At 55.9% G+C, this 18194-nt stretch overlaps 3 protein-coding genes across 3 annotated transcripts; all 3 read left to right on the top strand.

The window, feature by feature from the left end:
• Positions 1-14: 14 nt before the first annotated feature.
• Plod3 (procollagen-lysine,2-oxoglutarate 5-dioxygenase 3) lies at positions 15-7879 on the top strand. Its single transcript, XM_063234246.1, has 19 exons — positions 15-495; positions 851-942; positions 1082-1218; positions 1324-1487; positions 1634-1746; positions 2118-2181; positions 2585-2682; positions 2890-2991; positions 3149-3274; positions 3400-3521; positions 3794-3898; positions 4009-4134; positions 4367-4508; positions 4612-4725; positions 4844-4912; positions 5987-6091; positions 6601-6747; positions 7002-7127; positions 7440-7879. The coding sequence occupies exons 1-19, from the start codon at positions 390-392 to the stop codon at positions 7593-7595; spliced, it is 2214 nt and encodes a 737-aa protein (XP_063090316.1). The 5' UTR covers positions 15-389; the 3' UTR covers positions 7596-7879.
• A 2345-nt stretch (positions 7880-10224) lies between these two features.
• Mogat3 (monoacylglycerol O-acyltransferase 3) lies at positions 10225-12044 on the top strand. Its single transcript, XM_063234247.1, has 6 exons — positions 10225-10382; positions 10573-10751; positions 10872-11076; positions 11218-11392; positions 11497-11681; positions 11812-12044. Exons 1-6 carry the CDS (start codon positions 10301-10303, stop codon positions 11964-11966), a joined length of 981 nt encoding a protein of 326 aa, XP_063090317.1. The 5' UTR covers positions 10225-10300; the 3' UTR covers positions 11967-12044.
• A 144-nt stretch (positions 12045-12188) lies between these two features.
• Positions 12189-15244, top strand: LOC134472511 (uncharacterized). The gene is made up of 6 exons (XM_063234248.1): positions 12189-12576; positions 12704-12798; positions 12885-12954; positions 13205-13399; positions 13611-13743; positions 14793-15244. Exons 2-6 carry the CDS (start codon positions 12796-12798, stop codon positions 15103-15105), a joined length of 714 nt encoding a protein of 237 aa, XP_063090318.1. The 5' UTR covers positions 12189-12576; positions 12704-12795; the 3' UTR covers positions 15106-15244.
• The last annotated feature ends 2950 nt before the right edge of the window (positions 15245-18194 follow it).

The raw sequence follows: 18194 nt of genomic DNA, 5'->3' as shown, positions 1-18194 counted from the left end.
GTCTCGCTCGACCCTCCCGTGGGGTCACTTCCCCTCTCAGGGTTTCGCTTTTCTCGCTGTCATGCGGGCAGTGGGCCCAGCAGGCTCCAATCGCTGCCCCAGCTCCTCCTCGTCCCGCAGCCCGACGCCCCCTCTGCCCGCCCGGCGCAGCCTTGGCGCGCGAGCCAGGGACAATCCTCGCCTTGTCTTGTCGCCTGCAGTCTGGAGTTTTCTGAAGCCTCGGGTTACGCCTTTTTTTTTCCAGGGCGGAGCTCCTGTCCAGCTCCTCCTAATAGCTGGTCTTTCTGCCGCCCGGGCTCCCTCTTCCCAGAACCTTCTTCAGAGCTGGGATCCAGGGGCACAGCCCAGCCTGGCGCGGACCCGTGGGTTGCCCTGGCTTGCCCCTTACCATGGCCTTTGGAGCCTGGCTTCTGCTCTTACCCCTGCTCCTGCTTCCTCCGCCTCCGGGTGCCTGTGCTTCTGACCAACCCCGAGGCAGCAACCCTGTCAATCCAGGTGAGAATCCGAGCCCCCTGTTCTAGAGTCTGCCAGCTCAGCTCTTCGGGGGTCCAGGCGCTCCTGCTCTCCTCGGCAAGGCGCGCTTCTTGGACCGAACCAAGTAGCCCCTCACCCTGAGCTGGGTTCCACCTTCCCCAAAGAAAATTGATCCTGAATTCGTATGTACCGCTCCTTCCCACCCCTCAGTGAGGTGGAATGTCTCTGGGCCAGAAAAGTTTAAGGGAGATTTGGAAAGAAGGGGAAGAGGACTGTGGTGGACTTATTGGGGAGCTCAGGGCCCTCTGGGAGAGTGAAGCTTGTGAAGCACGGGGTAGTGCGTGAATCTCAAGTGCCAATTCCTGGCTGGTGACAGAGAAACTGCTGGTGATCACCGTGGCCACCGCGGAGACAGAGGGGTACCGCAGGTTTCTGCAGTCTGCAGAATTCTTCAACTACACTGTGCGGGTAAGGAGGGGTCCCTGGGTTGGGTTCCGGCAGGAATGGGCTGAAGGCTGGTGCCTGGGTCCCCAGCCTGAGTCTGATCAGTGGCACCCACGTGCATAATGGCTGAACCGCTCCTTGGCCTGGCGGGTCTCGCCTACAGACCCTGGGTCTGGGTGAGGAGTGGCGAGGTGGTGATGTGGCTCGAACAGTTGGTGGAGGCCAGAAGGTCAGGTGGCTCAAGAAGGAAATGGAGAAATATGCAGACCAGGAGGACATGATCATCATGTTTGTAGACAGGTAAAAGGGCTAGGGTGGGGAGAAAGGAGAGGGAAAAATAGGAGGAGGGAAAAGGATGCTGAGGTGCCTAGTGGCCTCCTGCCCATCCTCCCCTTCCTTGCCCAGCTATGATGTGATTCTGGCTGGCAGCCCCTCGGAGCTGCTGAAGAAATTCGTCCAGAGCGGCAGCCGCCTGCTCTTCTCTGCAGAGGGCTTCTGCTGGCCTGACTGGGGGCTGGCAGAGCAGTACCCTGAGGTGGGCACGGGGAAGCGCTTCCTCAACTCCGGTGGTGAGTGGCAGGGTGCCTGAGGCGGAGGGGCCAAGAGTGGTGGGGTGTGGAGTGTTCCAGATACCTGCGCACTGCAGAGGTACTGGGGCTCGGTCTGTGAGACCTGCAGGAGTCTTGGGGTCAGGCCCTGTCCTACTTGCTCCCAGGGTTCATTGGCTTTGCTCCCACCATCCACCAAATCGTCCACCAGTGGAAGTACAAGGATAACGACGATGACCAACTGTTCTACACGCGACTCTACCTGGACCCTGGGGTCAGGGTAGGAAGGGGCAGAGAGTGGGCACCGACATCCCTGTGGGATGGGAAACCTTGGGCTGGTTGGGTGTGATGGCAGGAAGAGGACTTGGAAGATGTAAAGAGAACAGGGTGAGAATCCCAACACTCTGGGAGGCTGAGGCTGGAGGATCACAAGTTTGAGCCCCGTCTGGACAATATAGCAGCTTAGTGAGAGCTTGTCTCAAAATAAAAAATAAAAAAGAGCTGGGGATGTAGCTCAGTGCAAAAGGCATGGGTTCAATCCCCAATACCACAAAAAATAAAATAAAATAATGACACAAAAGGAAGAGAGAGAGAAATAATGTCTCTTTGTCTCCATCAGTTAACCACTCTATGCCATCCCATCCCATCCAGGAGAAATTCAGCCTTAATCTGGATCATAAATCCCGGATCTTCCAGAATCTCAATGGAGCTTTAGGTGAGGAGAAAGGCTGTCCAGCCATGAGCAACAAGGGGTTCTCACTACTGGGGTCATGGATTAAGGAGCTCCATGGATTGAGGTGGCTGCAGAGGCTTCTAGCTGGGCTGGTCTGCAGCTCACCTGTATTTACCTTCTTTAGACACTTGCTTAAGTTTTGCAGTACTAGCAATAACAGGCACCAGGGCAGTGAGAGGTGACCTAACATCTCCTGGGTAGATACTATGTGCCCAAGATACCAAGCCAGGGGCTTTATCTCTAAGATGTCTTTGAATGCATGATCCTCCAAGAAAGGGTCCCCTGGCTGTCCACCGTGGACAGACCCTTAGATGGGCAAGGAAGTCCACTCTCTGAGGACTGGTGACTCACTGGGTTACACAGATATCTGGCCTTTCTTCCCCAGATGAGGTGGTTTTAAAGTTTGACCAGAATCGGGTGCGCATCCGGAACGTGGCTTACGACACACTTCCAGTTGTGGTCCATGGAAACGGCCCCACTAAGGTGCCCTCAGCAGCCCCTGCCCCTGCCTGCCCCAAGCCCTGGATACCCCACACCCTCCTGAGCAGGCAGTCTCCCCAGCCCCAGGAACAGGGTTGCTGTGACAGCTTCTCCCTCACCCTGATGGCCCTCATACCAGACCCTCCCATGAGGCTGACTGCCCTCCCTCACATCTGTCCCCATACCCCTGCCACTCCCATCTCCCAACAGCTCCAGCTCAACTACCTGGGGAACTATGTCCCCAATGGCTGGACTCCCCAGGGAGGCTGCGGCTTCTGCAACCGGGACCGGAGGACACTCCCGGGGGGGCAGGTGAGGTGGGAGCCCCTGGAATGAAGACTGGAGGAGGATTTTGGGTGGCTGCAGGGCAAAGATCTGAGTACCCAGAGGTACCTCCCTGGTATTGGGGGTTTAGGGGGAGACAGAAGCCCAGGCTCCCCCTGAGCCATGTCCTGTTTTTATCCTCTAGCCTCCCCCCCGGGTGCTGCTGGCCGTGTTTGTGGAACAGCCCACCCCGTTTCTGCCCCGCTTCCTGCAGCGCCTGCTCCTCCTGGACTACCCGCCAGACAGGGTCTCACTCTTTCTGCACAACAGTGTGAGCAGCCCCCAGCCTTTTCCCTGACCCCGCCCCCGCCCCCTGCACTCCTCCCCACCACCTTCTCCCCAGCTAGGCACCTTGTCTGCCTACTCAACCTGTGTCCCACGGTCCTCTCCCCCCAGGAGGTGTACCACGAGCCTCACATAGCGGACGCCTGGCCGCAGCTACAGGACCACTTCGCCTCTGTGAAGCTATTGGGGCCAGAGGAGGCTCTGAGCCCAGGCGAGGCGAGGGACATGGCCATGTGAGGGAGCACAGTGGGAAGCGGGCAGTGGTCAGCCACCCACCCAGGGCCCTTCCCTCCTGTCACCAGCTCAGCCCCTTGGGCCTCCAAACCTGCAGCTTTGCAATCCCCTCCCTTGTCCATCTGCCACTGGCAGTGGGAACCTTAGGGAAGGAAAACATGACCCCTCTCCTCTTCCTGGGAACTGGAGAGTCCTGCCCATCCCATGGTCCCCACCCTAATCTGCACCCCATTCCAGCTCATCGGTCCATCTGTGGATCTGTCGCCTGCAGGGACATCTGTCGGCAGGACCCAGAGTGTGAATTCTACTTCAGCCTGGATGCTGACGCCGTACTCACCAACCAGCAGACACTGCGCATCCTCATCGAGCAGAACAGGTCTGGCCGGGGCACCTCCAGAGTCCCCAGGAACCCTAGTCCTCCCCCCGGCACAGGCTCCCCAAGGTCTCAGCCCCAACACCCGGCCCTCATCCCTCCCTGGCCCACAGGAAGGTGATCGCTCCCATGTTGTCACGCCATGGCAAGCTATGGTCCAACTTCTGGGGGGCCCTGAGCCCTGAGGAGTACTATGCCCGCTCGGAGGACTACGTGGAGCTGGTACAGCGGAAGCGGCTGTGAGTCCTGCCCCAGGGCAAGACCCTGTCCCAAGCCTGGGCCATGCACTCAGCCTTCTCAGGAGCCTGGGGTGATCACCATTCAGGTGGTCATGGCCAGCAGGCTTGGCAGGAGACCTGAGGGGCTTTCAGGCTTGGGGACTGGGGTACCCTAAGAGAGATAGCCTCTGGGATGACCTGGGTAGAATTTGGGCAGCCGCCATCTGGCTGACCCCCGCGCTGGTGCCTCCAGGGGTGTGTGGAATGTGCCCTACATAGCCCAGGCTTACGTGATCCGTGGGGAGACCCTGAGGACAGAGCTGTCCCAGAGGGAAGTGTTCTCGGGCAGCGACATGGACCCAGATATGGCCTTCTGCATGAATCTGCGGGACAGGGTGAGTGGGCAGACAGCCTGCGGCCCTGGTGCTTAGACACCTAAGCTAGCAGCCACCTGGTGCCACCCCCATCCTTCTCACGCACACTGCCATCCCACGCCAGGGCATCTTTCTCCACCTCAGCAATCAGCATGAATTTGGCCGCCTCCTGGCCACATCCCGGTATGACACAGACCACCTGCACCCTGACCTCTGGCAGATCTTCAACAACCCTGTCGTGAGTGAGGGCCCCTTGCTCAGGGAATGCTAAGGAGGACGTCAGTGCATGGGGGCGCCCCGGGCAGGGTGTTGGGTGGGGAAGAAGAGCGCCCCTCAGGCACCTGGCCCTCCCGCAGGACTGGAAGGAGCAGTACATTCATGAGAACTATAGCCGCGCCTTGCACGGGGAAGGCCTTGTGGAGCAGGTGAGCCCCTCTGACCTTATCCCTGATGCCAGCGTCTCTTGGTCCTCGCCTGGAGTAGCGGTTTTCACACTGAGTTCCCAGGTACCCAACAGGGCAACAGAGGCTGTGCAGATGACTCTGGCCCCAGGTCAGACACCAGACACACTGCCTCCTCTTCTGTCTGTGTGTTCAGTTGCTCTTCAGCTTCCAGTGGGGCTGGGTCCTAACAAACCTCTCCCAACATCCAGAGTCAGGAGTCAGGGACCGTCTGTGTTGATGCCATGGGTGAAATTACATCTAAGCCAGGCATGGGAAGCAGAGGCAGGAAGGCTACAAGCTGGACCCAGCCTGGGCAGTTCAGTGACTTAGCAAGACCCTGCCCCAGAATTAAAAATAAAAAGGGCTGGGGGTGTTGCGAAGGAAGGCTCTGGGTTTAGTCCCCAGTAGCATCCAAAAACAAATTACATCTCTAAAGAGGGACACACAGGCTGGGCATAGTAACACATGCTTGTAATCCCAGTGCCCTAGGAGGCTAAGGCAGAAGGATTGCAAGTTTGAGGCCAGATTGGACAACTTAAAGAAATCTCATGTCAAAATAAAGGAGAGGAAATGTAATTTAATTCAGTGGTAAAGCGCCCCTGGATTCAATCCCCAGTGCTGCCAAAAAGAAGCAAAAAAAGGATGCATTATTAGAAAGGAGGCTGGAAACCACCGTCCATTGCCAGGAACGGTACCACACTCCTGTAATCCAAGCGTGCAGGAGGTGGAGGCCGAGGGCTGTCATGATTTTGAGGCCTGCCTGGGCTACACAGCGAGGCCCTGTCTCAAAAAAAAAGAACAAAAGCAAACCACTGTCTGTGTTCCATGCTGGGGCCCCAAGCTTCTCCTTCCCCCCGTATGTGGTGCAGAGGGTCTCCGCCTGCGCCCACCCCCGTGTCTGGCCCCCCAGCCAGGCCTGGCCCTTCCCAGCCCTGGCCGCCCTTCTCCCAGCTCATCTCATCCCCAGCCCCTCTCCATGCCTCCCTGCTTTTTCTTAATTCCGGCCTCCCCCACCCACTCCTGCCAGCCCCTTCACAGCTCTGTCCTCCTCCCCAGCCGTGTCCAGATGTGTACTGGTTCCCGCTGCTGTCGGAGCAGATGTGCGATGAGCTGGTGGAGGAAATGGAGAACTACGGCCAGTGGTCAGGGGGCCGGCACGAGGTAAGGGGCGCAAAGGGAGGGAGTGTGGGGTTGGGGTTGTGAGAGTATGAGGGGGACTGGGAGTGGGAGGAAGCCCCGGCAGGTGCTGTTGCATTCATTCTGTGATTCAGACAGCAGTTACTGTGCCACCGGTCTAGATTGTGTAGACAGAGCAGAGCCAGGATGGGGACCAGAGGCTTCACAGGAGAGATGAGGTTTTAGCTGAGATATGAAGGGCCAAGAGCAGGGAGTCAGGCTGAGAAGCAGAAAGAAGACTACTGGTGGCACACGCCTGTCATCCCAACACTGAAGGCTGAGGCAGGAGGACTGAAGGTTAGTGACCTAGTGAGATCCTGCCTGTGAAGGCAGGCCTGGGTTCAATCCTCAGTACTGCCAACAGCCACCACCAAAAAAAAGAGAGAATACTGCTCCAGACAGAGGGAACCCAGATGTGAAGGCCCAGAGACAAGAGGAGGCAGGTGGCTGGCCCTGCCCCAGGCAGGAGGTGGCTCAGTGACTGCTGCCCACAGGACTCCCGGCTGGCCGGGGGCTACGAGAACGTGCCCACTGTGGACATCCACATGAAGCAGGTGGGCTATGAGGACCAGTGGCTGCAGCTGCTGAGGACCTACGTGGGGCCCATGACCGAACACCTGTTCCCTGGCTACCACACCAAGGTGGGTCTGCACCCCAGTCCCACGTGGGAGTTGTCGCACGGACCCCTCCCAGCCATAAGGGCATTGGGGGGCCCCTTGGAGCTGGTCCTGGGCATGAGACAGGGCAGGAGGGCGGGGGGAGGCGGCTGCCATGCCGAGCCCCTTGCTGCTCTGGCAGTGAGGGCCTTCGTTCCCCTGCACAGGGGCCGTCATCCCGTGCCAAGGCCCCCAGGCCCCCAGCCCACCCTCCCTGCAGCCCCCGTTTTGTCCCCCAGACCAGGGCAGTGATGAACTTTGTGGTCCGCTACCGGCCGGATGAACAGCCCTCTCTGCGACCGCATCACGACTCATCCACCTTCACCCTCAACGTGGCACTCAACCACAAGGGCCTGGATTATGAGGTGAGCCGCTCCTGCTCAGGGGTGCCGCCAGCCCCTCACTCCTCCCTTTTCACCTGGGGACTTTCCCCCAGTAATGCATGCCTGGCTGCCTCCTTGGCCCAGGCCACCCTTTTCCCCATTTCCCAGTTATTTTGGGGTATCTGCTTCCTTTTGGATGGGGTCCTCCTCTTCCTCCTGTGTCCCCCTATCTGCGATACCCCAAAACCTCCCCTCTGGCCTGTCCCGCCTGACCCCAACCTGGCAGCTCCTCTCCTGTGTCTGCCTGCACCCCATGCCCGTGTGCTCAGCCCTCCCCTTCTCCTCGTCCCCCAGGGAGGCGGCTGCCGCTTCCTACGCTACGACTGCATCATCTCATCTCCCAGGAAGGGCTGGGCACTGCTGCACCCCGGCCGCCTCACCCACTACCACGAGGGGCTGCCCACGACCTGGGGGACTCGCTATATCATGGTGTCCTTTGTGGACCCCTGATACTCAACCACTGCCAGACCCTCACTGCCGTTGTGCCTTCTTGGGAGGCCTGGCCCCCACTGTTGGAGACGGGTCTCTGCCCACATCCTTGCCTCCTGAGTAAGTCCCATTTGCCCAGGACTGAATGTGTCACCTTGCCAAACCATAACCTCTCAGGAAGCTGGAGGAGCCCCTGCCCTTCCTTCAGCCCCCAGGGGTTCTTGATGCTGGGCTTCTGGGGGTTCCCCATGATAAATTATTAAGGTCCTCAACCTCCGTCTAGTAAAAGAAGATTTGTAACTCGAGTCCCTGTGTCATCTTTGACCTGCCAGTAACTCAGTCACGCCCCTGCCACCCAGATGACCTCAGAGAGAAGGAAAGTGGGGGGCGGCTGATCAGCAGCTTCCCAGTCCCATCTCCTTGCTCTCCTTTCCTTCCTGAGCTGGAAGGATGTGTGACAAGGACCTTTTTATAGTATATGTGCTGCTGAAGGAAGCACTCGACAAGGCTGAGGGAGAGAGGTCATGGGCCAGGTGCAGATGCAGCCCTCTCCCTGGCCCACACCACATCCAGCCGTGTGCTTTCCCTAGGGAAGGGGACATAGTCCTGAGCAAAGCTCCCAGGACAGTGCCGGGGAAGGAAGCCCCCTGAAAGCCTGTGCTGAGACCTAAGTATCACTTGGGCAGAATCAGATCCAGAAAGGGGACTCTAGCTGGACATGGTGGTGCAGGTCTATAATTTCAGCACTTAGGAGGCTGAGGCAGGAGGGTTACTGAGTTTCAGACCAGCTGGGCTACATAGTGATTTCTTTTCTTTTCTTTTTTTTTTTTTTTTTTTTTTTTTTTTTTTTTTTTTGAGACAGAGTCTCGCTATGCAGTTCAGGCTGGCCTTAAGTTCACTTTGTAGCCCAGGCTGGCCTTGAACTCACAACCATCTTCCTGCTTCAGCCTCCCTGGTGCTGGGATTACAGGCATGAGCCATCATGCCCGGCTTACATAGTGATTTCAAAGCCAGCCTGAATTACAGAGCAAGACCTTGTCTCAAAAAACAAAAAAATGGACAGGACTCCAAGGCTCCTCTCCAGGAAGCATCCTGGAAGAAGGGAATATGCAGAAGCTCCAAAAGGAAGAAAGAGGAGCCAAAGACTTAGCTCAGAGGCATAAATGTCTGCCTGGCAAGCATGGGGTCATGAGTTTGGTCCCCAGCACCAAAAAAAATAAAGCTCCTGTGGTACTCGAAAGGAAGAGAGGGGCAACCCACGTTAGAGGCCCCCTTCTGTCTTTTAGCATCTACCTTTCAATAAATTCTTCTTATTCTTTAAAAAAGAAAAGAAAAAAGCAACCTGGAACAGGGCTGACTTCAGGGCCTCTGGTAGACCATGGAGCCCTCCACAGGGCCTCTGGGGACAGCAGGTCACACTCCTTTACTTTGGTCTTCCCCAGTCTTGCACTTAACTCTGAATTGCTCTCAACCATTCCCTTTTGAAGGTCCCTCAAAAAGAGGACAGACTCATTCATTTATCCTGGAACATCTCCCCCTAGCCTGAATCCCTCTGTACCCCTGCTGAGCCCCAGGAAAATCCTCCCCCATGAAGCTGTCACACTTGGGGAACACAGGCTGAGTCCCCTTCCTGCTGGAATTTTAAACCCCCCTCCCCCTGGCTGCCACCAGCCTTGTCCCCTGTGGGAAAGTGCTGAGCAAGGAGGACAGAAAAGACTTCTTAGCAAGGACCCTGGATGGGAAAACCTGTGCAAGCAGGATGCGAGGACCACGACAGCCCGGGTGGTAGGGCCTGGACTTTGCCTGTCTGCTCAAGGCCCACTGTTCATTTATGTCCATCACTTCTTTGTGCCGGCACCTCAGAAATCACAAGGGCTGTGGCGATGGACATGACAACAGTCCCCTTGCTGCTTACAGCCTGGGGAGGTGACCTTCACCAGAGACTCAGTGATGAAGGGGAAGCAACAGAGGCACCTTCTATGACAGTCCCTGACGTGGCTCCCACAGACCCTGGACATGCAGGCCCTGATGACCGTGAGGACACATTAGGCCAAGTCCCACAGCCCTAGTAGGCCCTGTCTTGGCTTTTCCAGTCCTCAACCTCTCCATAAAACTGTCTCCTCCAGAGTGTCCCCCACAAAGACCTTAGGGAGCCTGCTTGTCCACAAATCCTGGATCTCAGATTAAGGGTTTTTTGAGATTAAGGTTTTTTTGTTTCTGTTTTCGGTACTATAGATTGAATCCCCTGGCCCTTCACACTAAACCACACTCCCAGCCCTTTTTTATTTTGAGATGGCTTAACTGTTGAATTGCCCAAATTGGCCTCAAACTTGCAGTCCTCCTACCTCAACCTCCCAGAGTGCTGGGATTACAAGTGTGTGCCACTGTGCCCAGCAAAGGGTTTCCCTAGCTGTCCTCACTTGGTGTAGACTGCTCTGCCTTCCGGGCACGTCTTAGATCTCTACCAGCGCCGCAGCTCCCAGAGGCCTCAGCCCCCAAGCCCTCAAAGACCGGAAGTTCCCCCAGCCCCAACCCCGCCCCTAGTCATTTCTCTTTGCTCCTATTGGTCACCTCAGCTCAGGGAATGATAAGGCTGTATCGCTCTGGCTCAGGGTGCTACTCAGCAAAGGGGGTGGAACCCAGATCAGGGGTCAAGGTCAGTGGACTGGGTGGGGAAGGGGGTGCTTCAGGGTTGCGGAGCCTGCTGTGTGATTGCCCTGAACAGCATGGAGACTTCCTCCAGCCTCCTCCACAGCGGTCTCCAAGTGTTTGCGGTCCTGCAATGGGTCTTCTCCTTCCTGGGACTTGGTGAGTCCACAGAGCTCCAGGACCCAGGCAAATCTGGTGACTGTGCTCTGCTCCCCCAGTACCCCAAAGGTGGCAGCACAGGGACCTTTGGGCGAGCAGGCGCACCAAAGGGCCTCAATGCTCAGAACCAGGGAAGGGCCCCAGGAGCCTGGCTTCCACATATGGGTTCTAAGTGCCTCCCCATCCCCAGCCCAGGTGTGCCTGATGGCCTTGCTCCTCGTTGTCCTGGGCCAGGCCTGGATCCTAGTGGTCCTCTACCTGGCCTGGCTCTACACAGACAGAGACACCCCCAGGTCTGGAGGCCGCCGCTCAGCCTGGTTCCGCAACTGGGCTGTTTGGAGACATTTCCGAGACTACTTTCCTATCACGGTGACAGTCCTGGGAATCGCGTTCTGGGGACAGCGGGAAGGGGCTTCAAAATAGACTCCTGAAGGCATCATCGCCCAAAGCTCAGTCTCACCGGTAATCGGGTGCCCATCTGCCCCCCAGCTGGTTAAAACTGCAGAGCTGGATCCCTCCCGGAACTACCTCTTCGGCTTCCACCCTCACGGAGTCTTGGCGGTGGGGGCTTTTGCCAACTTCTGCACTGAGGCCACCGGCTTCTCCAGCCTCTTCCCAGGCCTGCGCCCACACCTGCTCATGTTGCCCTGTTGGTTCCAAATCCCTTTCTTCAGGGACTACATCATGACCTGTGGTGAGGAGGGGTTGAGTCCAGCTTCAAGACCCCCAAACCTGGCTGTCACCTCCGACTCCTCTAGGGGGCTTCTGGAGTCCTCCTCATTCTGCTGTGCAAGCCCAAGGTGTCCAGCCCATCCCGTGCTCTGCCTCCCCCCAGGCTTGGTCTCCTCGGACAAGGCCAGTGCTGCCCATCTGTTGTCGCGTCCTGGGGGTGGCCAGGTGGCCGTCCTGGCTGTGGGAGGACCCCTGGAGGCTCTAGAGGCAAAGCCCGGCGCACTGAGCCTGCGGATCCGGAATCAGAAGGGATTCATTAAGTTAGCGCTGGAACACGGGTGAGAAGGGTGGGAGAGGGTCTGGGATGTGGGGTCCGGAGGTCCCCGGGGCTCCCCTGCCCGGAGAGGAGAGAGCCAGAGTCAGCTGTGGCCTGTGTCCCCAGGGCCTCCCTGGTGCCTGTCTTCTCCTTCGGGGAGAACGACCTCTTCCAGCAGTTCCCGAATCCGCCCGGTTCGTGGGTGCGGAGGGCGCAGGAGGCTCTGCAGCCACTCCTGCGCGTGGCGCTGCCGCTGTTCTACGGCCGCGGGGGTCTCCTGCTGCCCTTCCGGGCACCGGTCCGTACAGTAGGTGAGCCGGATCCCCTGCTCCCCGCGCGCCTGACGTCCGGCCCGGGCCCTGAACCCTGTCGGGGGGTATCCCAGGGCCCACAGGCTGGTGGGCGGAGCTGGGACGTCCCATCGCCCTGTCCCTCCCGCAGTGGGCGCGGCGATTCCGGTGCAGCGATGCCCGCGACCCAGCCGCGCGCAGGTGGACGAGCTGCACGCGGTGTACGTGGAGCGCCTCACGCAGCTCTTCGAGGAGCACAAGGCGTGCTACGGGGTCCCTGCCGACCAACACCTCGTGCTCATCTAGGCGCGCCGCCCCCTCCCGGCCCCGCCTCGTGCCCTAGGCCACTGCCGGGAGGGAGTGGAATTAAAGGTGGGAACGGACCATTGCGCTCCAGTGTTTGTGTGTGGGACGGGAGGTCGCGGCGCGGCTCAAAGCCAGGGAGCCGCTCCTGGGTGGCGTGGACAGTCCTGGAAGCTTGAAAACAGACCAGGGTCCCCCTGCTGTCCTGCGCTGGAAATCAAAGTCTCACTGGCTCCGGAGGCTAGGACACAGTGGGTGGACTGGCCTGCGTCTTCTTGGCCTTCAGTTCTTAGGGACCTGACCTGTGCCCCTGTGTACACCTTCTTCCCCCTCGCCCGGCCCCTCCCAACCGCGCCCAAGGAGACAGACCCCAGGGAGTTGTTAGATCAGGCCCAGAAGGTCCAACAATCTTCCCACCCCCACACACTGACACTCGGGGAGGTGACCTGTGACCTGCCAGAATCTCTATCCACTCCAAGTCTTGGAGCCCCGCTGGAGATGGCGGCTCCTGGGATGGGCAGATCACAGCCGCTGCTGCCCATGAGAAGCCTTTGGAAGCAGCAGCTGGAAGCCTTGGGCGCTGACCACTATGTGCTCACTGTCCCCTTCCTGGGTGAGAGGACTCGGGGGCCTGACTGGGCTGCTGGTTGGGGAAGGGGACTAGAGAGGCTATGGCGGGGGCTGGACCAAATGACTGAGGTGCAGACTCTAATTCACTTTCTTTCCGGCCTTCTCTCCAGCCCAGTTCCTCACCTTGTCTTCCTCCTCTTCATGCTGCTCTGGTACTTCTGTGGCTCAGTGTGGCTGTCCCTAGACTGGGCCAGGCCTAAATATGGTGAGCTCTGGACAGGGGGCCCCCATGGTGAGAGATGGTGGCCAAGGGCTTACAGGGACCCTGCTATCCCCTCTTTCTGCCCATAGGTGAAAGGCTCAGCATGTGGTGAGGACGTGGACAATTTGGAAACACCAAAGAGATTATTGTCCTATCAAGGTGATGGGTCCCCTCAAGGGAGACAGCCTTCTCCTCCCACCCTGCACAGCCCACTCCTGCTCACCCTTCACTTCCTGGAGCCCCTGCCCTGCTGCCCCAGCTCTGGCAGGGGATGGGGGAGGAGAGGAGTTGAGTATGAGAGTGGTCTCTGTACCTTTGAGCCCTTCTAGAGCCCTGGACTCTGACTTCTTTCCAACTGGCGTCTGGCTTTCTCTGCTTCCCTCTTCTCATCCTTCCTGACCCCACGAAGCCAGTGAACACAGGACAGCTCCCCCCGCCATGAGAATAGGTACCCACATGGGCTTCCGGGCACTGGGCTCTTCTGTGACAGCTCCATGGGCGTCAGTGGCTTCTCCCAGCACTTCCCTGGGCTTCGATCTTCTCAACACTTCTGTCTTCCGGCCTTTGGAGAAAGTATCACGTTCCACAGTGAGCCTCGAGCTGAGTGAGTGCTCCCCATTCCCCCCCCCCCAAGAACCTGACCGTCGACGCTGGCCAGGCTGGCAGTGGGCACCAGTGAGGGGGTGTGGAAGAAACAGGATGTGGTTGCACCCTTCCTGTGCTAATGGTGGGGTGAGGAGCTGGGAATCTGTGGAGGGGATAGTGACTGCTTCCCATCCTCTTGTGTTCATGGTTTACATCCTGTGAGCCACCAGAGCCTGGACTGCATCCTGTCCCAGCCCCAGCTCAGGCGTGTTGTCATCAGGATGTCCAGGAAGCCCTGTACACAGTCCCAGGGGAGAATCCCTGGGAACACAGTGGCTTCGTGTGCTGGGCGCTGAGGCTTGGGTGAGTGGATATGCATGTCCTAGTGGCCAGAACGAGGAAGCAGAGGATCTCTGTGGGACTACAGGTTTTCTCAGTCTCTGGCATCTGGGTCCCTGCAGGTGAGACTCACGTCTCACAGCTGGAGTCCCCTGGCAGCCCTTTAATACCTCAGTCCATGTCCAGGCCATGCTGCTTCCAGGGGATCCCTCCCACTGTGAGCAAGACCAGGTCACTGGGCAAATAGCAGAGCCCTGGGGCTCAGTAGCCCTGACCCTCTCTCAAAAGTAAGACTTCTAGCTTGTTTACCTGTGAACCCAGCTACTACCTGCCTTGACACAGATGTTATAGGCATGAAGACTGAATGCAGAAATGAATATTTTGAAGGCCCCAGGCACAACTGTTTGTCAAGAAAAGTGACTCCTTTCTTCTAGCTCTTTCTTTGTAGACATACTTACATACTTCAAAACACTCAGAGATGCAGTATCTCAAGGAATGGGGAGGGACTCCCAGATGCAAGGGGACTCCAAGGGACTCCAAGATGCCTGTCCTGGACAGTAAAGGAGACCAACTCTGTATTAGTCAGCTTCCCATCACTATAATAAATACCTGATGCAGTCAGTTTATAAAGTGAAAATGCTAGCCAGGCATGATGGCACATGCCTGTAATCCCAGCACTCTGGGAGGCTGAGGCAGGAGGGTCTCAAATTCAACCCATGCCTGGGAAATATATCAAGAATCTGTCTCAAAATTTTAAAAAGGCAGGGGATATACCTCAATGTGAAGGCTCTGGGTACAATCCTGAGTGCCAGAGAGGATTAGAGATGGACAGAGAGAGAGAGAGAGTTAGTTACTTTGACATAATTGTAGAGGTTTAAGTCTGTAATACACTGGCCCTGGGAATGTGGGTCAGAGGTGAGGCAACACATCACAGCAGACATGTGGTAAAACTAAACCACTTGACTCATGGCCAGGATACCAAGAGGAGGAAACTGTGCCCTCCAGGCCACAGCCTCGTGACCTAATTTCTCCCTAAGCCTGGCTCCTAAAGGCTCCATGGCCCCCTCCCCTAGGGTGCCACGCAGGCACACAGCCCTCAGTGCACGAGCCTTTGGGAGACACTGCTGGAAACCGAGGCAGCCCCTCTCCTTTCGCCGCCCTGTGGGGCCCCCCGATGCCCTGTACTCGGGAGAGAAGGACATCTTCACTCCGAAGGCACCAGGTCACCTTTGGGAGACTTGTGACCTGCTCTCTGCGCCTCTTCTCAGCCACTCCTGGGATCTGCTGCTTTGTGCCTGTCACTACTTACAAGCACCCCCTCCCCACAAGGCTCGCCCCAACCCTGTGCCCCAGAGTGCAGACCCACCAGGGGCAAGTGGGCCCTGATCACAGGCTTTATGGGAAGGCTCTGCAGCAGCTGTTCTCAGACCACAGGAAGGCTGTGGTGCCCTGAACCTGACACAGACATCTGCCTCCTGCCGCACTCCATCCATCAATAAATGCGCGTCCCTGTACGCTTGCCCCATCCTGCTGTGCAACAGAGTTGCCACCCTACCCTGGACCCCAGCACCCTGCACCCTCCTCCCATGGAGACGCCCTGTGTTGGCTGTGTGGCCCAGGATAAGCTCTTCTTCTTCTTCTTTTTTGTCTTTTTCTTTTTTATCGGTACCAGGGATCGAACTCAGGACCACAACTTGCAAGGCAGGCGCTTATGCTGCTGAGCTAAACCCCCAGCCCCTTTTTGTATTGTTTTGAGACAGGGTCTCACTATGCAGTTCAGACTGGCCTTAAGCTTCAAGGCCCAGGCTGGTCTCGAACTCGCAATGATCCTCGAACCTCAGCCTCCCAAGTGCTGGGATTACAGGAGTGAGCCACCACACCTGGCCAGATAAGCTCTTCTTTTCACTAAGCCCCTTCTGCCTCTGTGAAGAAGGGGATGAAAAGGAAGGTAGTGTGGAGGGGCAGCTTTGAAAGACAAGCAGGATTTTGGGAAGTGAAAAAGTCTGGGTGGACGGTGGAACATTGTGAGCCAAAGCTGAGCTTGGCTGAGGATCCCCAGAGTGATGGAGGGATGGAATGGTCCTCAGAGCTGGAAAAGACAGAGTTAGGTACACAGCTTGTCTCTGTGCTTTACCAGATCTCTTGGGGTTTGTGTGTAGGCAGAATTGGCATACATAAGGGATCCAGAAAAAAATTTTTTTGCAGTTAAGGAATTGAAACCAGGGCCTTTGCACTGAGCTATAGCCTTACTTTTAATAAATTTTTAAAAGTGAGGACAGGTTCTTGCTAAATAGTAAGTTTCCCAGGAAGGGCTTGAACATGTGAACTTTCTGCCTCAGTCTCTCAGAATGCTCTTGAAATGCATGCACCACAAGAAAATTCCTAATTTGACCTCAGTGATGAGAAAGCTTGTGTTCTCTGGGCTTTTGGAGCTCTTAAGTCAAAATCTTTTTCTTGTGCATGTATTTATTTATTTACAGTGCTGGGGATTAGACTCAAGGCCTGATCCTTGGGAGGCAGCTACTCTACCCTGAGGCACATCCTCGGACCTGTGTACCTCAGAGGTGCCCCTTTCAGGTCCCTCTGGCATCTTCATTGCTTCGTCTGCCTCTTCATCTGCCCCTAGTGTTCTGTCCATACACTTAAGGTAGGCTTTCCCATGAGAATCCCATTTTTCTTCTAAACTGGGAGTAAAAGAAACCCAGCTGTAGGCCCAAGCATCCTTGGATTCCGCAGAATCAGGCTGATTGGACGTAGCTGCCTGGCCAATCTATCTTCCTGCCTCGGAGCAGCCAGGCAGCCCAGACCCTGCTCCTGTGCTTAAAGCATGAGGAATGACAGAAAAGTATCGTGAACGTTTAAACTTTTAGAAATTATTTACAGTAAAGACACATTGCCATGAGTCCCGCTCAGATCCTCACTCCAAACACACGGGGCTGGGGATTTAGCTCAGCGGCATAAGCGCCTGCCTTGCAAGCAGGCAGTTGTGAGTTCAATCCCTGGTACCAATAAAAATGAAAAAGACAAAAAAAAACAAAAAAACAAAAAAACAAAAAACCACAGTAATCCCATCCTTGTTGCCTCCTTCAGAAGCAGTTCTGAGGTCTTCTTTCTTGAGAGTCTCTAGTTGTGTGCTCATGGCTGCCTTGATGTCCTGCATTGGTTTAAAATGTGTTCCTTTAGGTGTTATTTTGACTTTGGGGAAGAGCCAGAAGTCACGAAGAGATCAAATCTGATGAACGGGTGGATGAGGTCACACAGTCATGTTTTTGTGAGCTGCCATCCCATTGGATGGCACTCAGCAGCAGCAGACACTGTATTTTTATCCCACCTTGTGAAAGCACTTATGAAAGAGGACTTCCAGGCCAAGCATGATGGTGCACTTCTATAATCTCAGCCTTTGAGAGGCTAAGGCAGGAGGATCAGCTGGAGTTTGAAGCCAACCTGGGCCCATAGCCTGAACTACATAGTGAGACCCTGTCTCCAAAACAAAAAGAGAATTTCCCATGGGCATTCAAATCAAAGGGGAGGGCTTGGAGAGAGACAGATTCATGGTAAGTTGTGTTTTGCTGTAATAGTCTTTAACATTTAAACATGTACTGCATGTCTCAGTGACACCTTGTCTGACTGTGGGTAGGCTCACAGTTCTCTCTTCTTCATCTCCAAATGCTGATCCTTGTCATTTCTCAGCCATTTGTTTTACTATGTCCCATGGGTCTGAACTGGCCTTTCCTAGAATTCAGAGCCTGTTTATTATTGAGCATCTCTAACCTGAAAATTCAATGTCAAAATTCTCCAAAGTTTGAAACATTTCAAGTGCTGATACACTGCCTGGAAAGTGCAAGGTCCTGAGTTTGATTCCTGGTACCAAAAAAAAAAAAAAAAAAAAAAAAAAAATCAAGTGCTGTTGTGACAGCACAAATTAAAAAGTTCTCACTTTACCTCATCCGAGGGTCTTAGTCAAAATGCAGATGCCCTAAAAATACTGTCCTGGGAGGCTGAGGCAAGAGGATCAAGATTTGAAACAGCCTGAGAAGCTTAGTAACTTATAGAAGCACTGCCCCAAAATGAAGAAGTATATATATAAAATATATATGTAAACACAAAGATATAACTCAGTGCATAGGACCTGGGTTCAGCTCCCAGTAACACACACACACACACACACACAACCTTAAGCCTATGTGTATTAAGGCTTGCATGGCAGGATCTCAGCTTGCTGTAAGCTGCAGTGTGGACATCAGGCCCTTCCCTGTGATCTTCCCGTAAGAGGCAGAGGCACCAAGGTCAAGTGGCCACAAAGGACTGGGGACTGTGGGCATCAGGTGTGCACACGCTTCCTCCAGCTGCTGTCCTACCTCCTCTCCCGGTGAATGGCAGTGAATGGCCAGTGCTTTTCTCTAGGGCAGCAGGGGTTGGGATAGGTGACAAATGGGGTCTTTGAGCAAGACTGGGAAGAGAGTGGCAGAGATTTG

This window comes from Cavia porcellus, unplaced genomic scaffold (genome assembly GCF_034190915.1).
Source record: "Cavia porcellus strain 051 isolate PalLab524CR breed Dunkin Hartley unplaced genomic scaffold, mCavPor4.1 scaffold_23, whole genome shotgun sequence".
NCBI lineage: Eukaryota > Metazoa > Chordata > Mammalia > Rodentia > Caviidae > Cavia > Cavia porcellus.
The sequence above is the reverse complement of the archived record's forward strand: the minus strand, read 5'-3'. Positions and strand labels throughout refer to the sequence as shown.